Source organism: Silene latifolia, chromosome 9 (genome assembly GCF_048544455.1).
Source record: "Silene latifolia isolate original U9 population chromosome 9, ASM4854445v1, whole genome shotgun sequence".
Lineage (NCBI taxonomy): Eukaryota > Viridiplantae > Streptophyta > Magnoliopsida > Caryophyllales > Caryophyllaceae > Silene > Silene latifolia.
In genome coordinates this window covers 51,071,989-51,079,066 of record NC_133534.1, presented here as the reverse complement: position 1 = coordinate 51,079,066, position 7,078 = coordinate 51,071,989, and the positions used below count along the sequence as shown (strand labels likewise).

Here is a 7,078-nt window from a genome sequence, read left to right as displayed (position 1 = left end):
ATTTTTATTGATTATTTAATTATTAATTATTCATTATAATTAGATTATTAGTTATTTAATATAATTATTAAAAAAAATGAATGATTACTAAGTCCTTACAAAAATGTCATTACATATTGTGTGACATACAAATAAAGAAAATCAAAAGACATCATTAATATTCTTAAATTAAAGATTTGATGAGCTAAGAAAAACAAAAAAAGATGTAACTTACCAATTCACACAAAAGTTTCATAATTTACAATTATATTTCACTTTTTATGTGAAACGCAAAGCTAATATTCTTAAACTTGGTCATAAGTTGTTGAAATAACCTATTTTGCTATTTCTCTTATTTTGTGAATCTAAGGCCTTGTTTTGTGAATTTCACAGCTTGTTTTGTGAATCTTAGAGCTTGTTTTGTAAAACTAGAAGGTAATATTGTGAAACTTGGTCATAAGTGGTTGTTGAAATCACCTATATTCCTCTTTTCTTATTTTGTGAATCTTAGACCTTGTTTTGTGAATCTTAGAGCTTATATTGTGAAACTAAAAGGTAATATTGTGAAACGTGGTCATAAATGGTTGAAATCACCTATTTTGCTCTTGTTCTTATTTTGTGAATCCTAGACCTTGTTTTGTGAATCCTAGAACTTGTTTTGTGAATCTCATACCTCATTCAGTGAATCTGAGAGCTTGTTTTGTGAAACTTGGTCATCATAAGTGGTTAAAATCACCTTTTTTGCTCTTTTCCTTATTTGGTGAATCTCAGACCTTATTTTGTGAAACTCATACCTTATTCAGTGAATCTTAAGGCTTGTTTTGTGAAACTTGATCATCATAAGTGGTTAAAATCACCTATTTTGTTGTTTTCTTTATTAGGTGAATCTCAGACTATGTTTTGTGAATCTCAAACCTTGTTCAGTGAATTTTAGAGCTTATTTTGTGAAACTTGGTCAATAAGTGGTTAAAATCACGTTTTTTGCTCTTTTCCTTATTTGGTGAATCTCAAACCTTATTTTGTGAATCTCATACCTTATTTAGTGAATCTTAAGGCTTGTTTTGTGAAACTTGATCATCATAAGTGGTTAAAATCACCTATTTTGCTCTTTTCTTTATTAGGTGAATCTCAGACTTTGTTTTGTGAATCTCAAACCTTGTTCAGTGAATCTTAGATCTTATTTTTTGAAACTTGGTCATCATAAGTGGTTAAAATCACGTTTTTTTGCTCTTTTCCTTATTTGGTGAATCTCAAACCTTATTTTGTGAAACTTGGTCATCATAAGTGGTTAAATAAATGGGGGTATGATTTTCTTTCACATTCTTTCAAGATGGAATGAACTATAGCAGCATATATTCAAAAAAACCGCAATTAATTTTGTTCCTCAACATGAACGTGGAAAAAGATCAGAAGCTATATACACAACTATACTAGTACAGAGCAAAATACCAAAGTGACAACTATTTCTTTTCAGCGTAGCAGTTAACCAAAAAATGGAAAGTTCCAAGGTAAGGACTAGAGCACACCTCGAGAATCAATTTCTTCAGTCGTTCCTCTAATGGAAGGGGGAGCAGAAATAAGGGAACAACTCACATGATGAAAACTAGTGGAATGATTTAATTATTTTAAAACCAATTAGCTCAAATGGCAGAGCGTTGTGCAATGCACAAGGTGTGGATTCGACTCCCATGTTGGTTATTGACTGCTACTGTTACTTCAAAGCCTTTTCTGTCATGTCCAATTGCACCCAATTTAGATAATTTCTAACATTGACTTTACAAAGGACTCAAAATTGTAATCCTTTGCTCCTTTAGTGGCTCTGCACGACGTTTTGGCTTATGCACGCCGTTTGAGCATATCTAAGTTTAAGCTTCTTCTACTCATCCTCAATTTTGCACATCTGAGTACGGATTTGGCAAACTCATCCTCAATGTTATTGTATTTAAGTTTAATACACTAAATTCTTAAATTAACTAGGCTATATGAGATTCGAACTCATACCTTTGTGCAAGATTTGCACATTGCTCTCCCATTTGAGCTAATAGCCGTTAAGATATACGAGTACATAACAAAGATTAAATAAGGAGAACCTTAAGCTAATAGCTAACAAAGATATACGAGTACATATAGTATGTTCATTAGATGGCTGGAATTAGTGAGCTAGTACCAAATTGGTAGCCAACATGCCTTAATAGTTGGAAAACAAATATTAGGTGGTTGTTTGAAAAAGCGAGTTATAAGGTAATAGTTTGCTACTTTTTTCGTTAAAATTAGCTTTTGCCGAACGCCAATGGAGAAAAGACCAGCCTAAATAGGTCTTTGATGAGGACGAGACTACAGAAGGGACTAGACTAGCTCCATGATCCATCCTTAGGTATCCATTTGAAAAACATTAAGGCGGCAAGTAATTAGCTGATAGATGCCACAAATGAACAGCAACCTATTTCAATATATTATTATCCTAATGACTCATGCTTCTGCCGGTAGGATAAATAAGAGAATTGGATGTAGACAACCTTACCCCTTTATTTACAACACTTGAACACTGAGAGGTTGTTTCCGAAACCCTCGCAATAAAAATTGTGTAGGAGTTGCATTAAAAGAAGTGTTACTTCCCAATTAAAATAGCTATTCCCAACTCCCTTTTTGCTCAATATTCAGTGGAGCAAGGAGTAACAACTACATATTTATATATATAATATCCAATGGTAAATTGACATACCTGGATTTCTATTTGCTTTTGTATCTGGTGATCTCCTAGCTGTTGAAAGCCTTTCATTAATAGACTCATGACGAATCAATTTTTGTCTCCGAGACAGTATAAAAGGATCATCTCAGATTGGCCACATGCTCATCTCCGACATTGAATTTCATCACACGCTAGATTCGTTGATATCTCTGAAATGACTCATACATCTTTCTCTTTCCATGACTCGATATGCAAACATCTGAAGTGGGATTTTCGAAACAGGTTATGCCTCATTGATCATCCAAGAAGGAAAATTCTTTAGAAAGGCTGACTCAATATCACAGTAATCAACTGGAGGTACAGAAGCATCCGGATAGCTATGATCTAGGTTCATTACTAGGAACCTTTTTATGTATCGAACTGCAAAATAGTTGATTTTGACCATTTATGACCAAGTTTCACAATATAAGGCCTAAGATTCACGAAACAAGGTCTATGATTCACAAAATAAGAAAAAGAGCAAAATAGGTGATTTCGACCATTTTATGACCAAATTTTACAATATTACCTTCTAGTTTCACAAAACAAGCTCTAAGATTCACAAAATAAGGTATATGAATCACAAAATAAGAAAAAGAGGAAAATAGGTGATTTTGACCATTTATGACCAAGTTTCACAATATAAGGCCTAGGATTCACGAAACAAGGTCTATGATTCACAAAATAATAAAAAGAGCAAAATAGGTGATTTCGACCATTTTGTGACCAAATTTCACAATATTACCTTCTATTTTCACAAAACAAGCTCTAAGATTCACAAAAGAAGGTATAGGATTCACAAAATAATAAACCCATTTATGACCAAGTTTCACAATATAAGGCCTAGGATTCACGAAACAAGGTCTATGATTCACAAAATAAGAAAAAGAGCAAAATAGGTGATTTCGACCATTTTGTGACCAAATTTCACAATAATAACTTCTATTTTCACAAAACAAGCTCTAAGATTCACAAAATAAGGTATAGGATTCACAAAATAAGAAAAAGTGGAAAATAGACGATTTTGACCATTTATGACCAAGTTTCACAATATAAGGTCTAGGATTCACGAAACAAGGTCTATGATTCACAAAATAATAAAAAGAGCAAAATAGGTGATTTCGACCATTTTGTGACCAAATTTCACAATAATACCTTCTATTTTTACAAAACAAGCTCTAAAATTCACAAAATAAGGTATAGGATTCACAAAATAAGAAAAAGTGGAAAATAGACGATTTTGACCATTTATGACCAAGTTTCACAATATAAGGCCTAGGATTCACGAAACAAGGTCTATGATTCACAAAATAAGAAAAAGGGCAAAATAGGTGATTTCGACCATTTTGTGACCAAATTTCACAATAATACTTTCTATTTTCACAAAACAAGCTCTAAGATTCACAAAATAAGGTATAGGATTCACAAAATAAGAAAAAGAGGAAAATAGGCGATTTTGACCATTTATGACCAAGTTTCACAATATAAGGCCTAGGATTCACGAAACAAGGTCTATGATTCACAAAATAATAAAAAGAGCAAAATAGGTGATTTCGACCATTTTGTGACCATATTTCACAATATTACCTTCTATTTTCACAAAACAAGCTCTCAAATTCACAAAATAAGGTATAGGATTCACAAAATAATAAACCCATTTATGACCAAGTTTCACAATATAAGGCCTAGGATTCACGAAATAAGGTCTATGATTCACAAAATAAGAAAAGGAGCAAAATATGTGATTTTGACCATTTATGACCAAGTTTCACAATATAAGGCCTAGGATTCACGAAACAAGGTCTATGATTCACAAAATAAGAAAAAGAGCAAAATAGGTGATTTCGACCATTTTGTGACCAAATTTCACAATATTACCTTCTATTTTCACAAAACAAGCTCTAAGATTCACGAAACAAGGTCTATGATTCACAAAATAAGAAAAAGAGCAAAATAGGTGATTTCGACCATTTTATGACCAATTTGCACAATATTACCTTCTAGTTTTACAAAACAAGCTCTAAGATTCACAAAATAAGGTATATGATTCACAAAATAAGAAAAAGAGGAAAATAGGCGATTTTGACCATTTATGACCAAGTTTCACAATATAATGCCTAGGATTCCCGAAACAAGGTCTATAATTCACAAAATAATAAAAAGAGCAAAATAGGTGATTTCGACCATTTTGTGACCAAATTTCACAATATTACCTTCTATTTTCACAAAACAAGCTCTAAGATTTACAAAATAAGGTATAGGATTCACAAAATAATAAACCCATTTATGACCAAGTTTCACAATATAAGACCTAGGATTCATGAAACAAGGTCTATGATTCACAAAATAAGAAAAGGAGCAAAATAGGTGATTTTGACCATTTATGACCAAGTTTCACAATATAAGGCCTCAGATTCACGAAACAAGGTCTATGATTCACAAAATAAGAAAAAGAGCAAAATAGGTGATTTCGACTATTTTATGACCAAATTTTACAATATTACCTTCTAGTTTCACAAAACAAGCTCTAAGATTCACAAAATAAGGTATATGATTCACAAAATAAGAAAAAGAGGAAAATAGGCGATTTTGACCATTTATGACCAAGTTTCACAATATAAGGCCTAAGATTCACGAAACAAGGAGAAATTAGAATTACGGTAACAACCAGTGGGTCTTGTACGGGATTCAAGGATCCCTATAGGGTTAATGGGTTGGTCTCATATAGACGACCATCTCATACATGTTTTCGTGAGATACAAAGTTACATATCTCTGACCAGAAAAGCAAGTAAAGGTAGTCAGCTTGTAAAGTCATTAAGGTATTTGGAACAAAAATGCACGAACGTGAATAAACATGCTATATTTTACATAGAAACTGCTTACCTATATCATCTTGCTCTGGTGAATCAAGAAGTATATCAGAATCGAAATGCAAAAAGGGTGAGCCAGGATAATTTCCCAATGCTCCAAGATCTGAAGATATCAGTAGACGGCATTAGTATTATGCCCGAAAAGAATTAGAGAACTAGTACCACAATGGCCAATGTTGTATAAGAATTTCTAGATAGCTACAGGTTTCTCATACATTAGACCCGTCACATCCGTCATTTCTCAACAATTTAATCTTTCATCTTTTCAACAACACAAGCTTGATCCAAAAATGATTTAGGGTCGGTGGATGATGTAAAAGAATGAAAAGAAAAGGGAATATATGACTAAGACTCCCTAAGTTTTAATAAATCACATTTAATCAGCACTTCCCAGTTAGTTGAATCAGCATATCCAGTTTAAATACATGCAAAGAGACGGGGGACAAAAACTCACCTCCCAAGTTTGATAAATCTGTGGTTAGATCAGATAGGCTAAAATTCCACAGAATTTGAGCCAAAGACCGAAGAGAATCTTTAGAATGTCCGTCCCCGCCATCGAGTTGAAACTGCAATCCAATCAAGATCCCACGCGACCGGAAAGTTGTATCAAGCGCAGAAGTATCTACTCCCATCCCTGGGATATCCGAAGCAGTGAATGGAAAATGGCCACTCGATGCCACTGATGTTGGACTAATCGGCATGTCTGACATGGCATTACTAGGTGGGATGACAGGTGCAGGATCCAATGAGTTCCTCTCCATCATCATACTGCAACAATAGTCATAGTATAAGAGAGAGTAAATGTAACACCCCCATACTCCAAGTGCCTTACCAGGACCACTCAGGTATGAAGATATTACCATCTCGATTACCCGAGGCAATGATAATCAAATAAACAATGAAGAAACAACGTTTAAATATAAATACTTAGTGAAGAGTTACATTTCTCAAAACCAAACCAAAAGTGTAATACATGTTCTCAAACTGACTGTTCTAACTGAAATGTAAATAAACTAATAAGCTACAGCGGAAGACTCCTATCATCATGTCGTGGCAATCCCAGCTATCCCAAGACTCATCTCATACCGCTCAATATCTGCTCACCATCCCCGAATGGATCACCGCAGTTTACAAAACAACAACCGGGTCGCACTAATCACACAACTCAATATATATCAACAATAAGATAAACAGACGACTTAATCACACACACACACAAACCAACGAATTCCAATCATCTCAATCACCGATCCCCCACCGGACCAGCCACGCCATGGGGGACCGCAGACGTACCCACCAAATCCCCGCTCCACATAGTGAGCGATAACCCTGTCCATTAATGTGCACATCCCTTCCGTGGCGGGTTCCACGAAGGCGAAACTAGGGCGTGAAGCCACTCCCGCAAGTGACCTCACTCACCGAGGACACGCCTCGAGAACCACGATAACAATCACAATCACAATCGCAATCACGACCGTCACAATACAATTACTATATCA

At 34.4% G+C, this 7,078-nt stretch overlaps 1 protein-coding gene across 1 annotated transcript; it reads right to left on the bottom strand.

Moving 5' to 3' along the window:
• Positions 1-2,951: 2,951 nt before the first annotated feature.
• LOC141601025 (uncharacterized) lies at positions 2,952-6,340 on the bottom strand. The gene is made up of 3 exons (XM_074421287.1): positions 6,034-6,340; positions 5,593-5,682; positions 2,952-3,088 (listed from the first exon to the last, which is right to left on the bottom strand). Exons 1-3 carry the CDS (start codon positions 6,338-6,340, stop codon positions 2,952-2,954), a joined length of 534 nt encoding a protein of 177 aa, XP_074277388.1.
• Between the last annotated feature and the right edge of the window lie 738 nt (positions 6,341-7,078).

Bases quoted from the DNA above. Each gene is read 5' to 3' on its own strand.
- LOC141601025 (XM_074421287.1), bottom strand. From the start codon at position 6,340: ATGGAGAGGAACTCATTGGATCCTGCACCTGTCATCCCACCTAGTAAT. The intron at 5,683-6,033 runs GTGAGTTTTTGT...TGATATCTTCAG, and splicing joins AGATTTATCAAACTTGGGAG to ATCTTGGAGCATTGGGAAAT. The intron at 3,089-5,592 runs GTAAGCAGTTTC...ACTATTTTGCAG, and splicing joins ACCAGAGCAAGATGATATAG to TTCGATACATAAAAAGGTTC.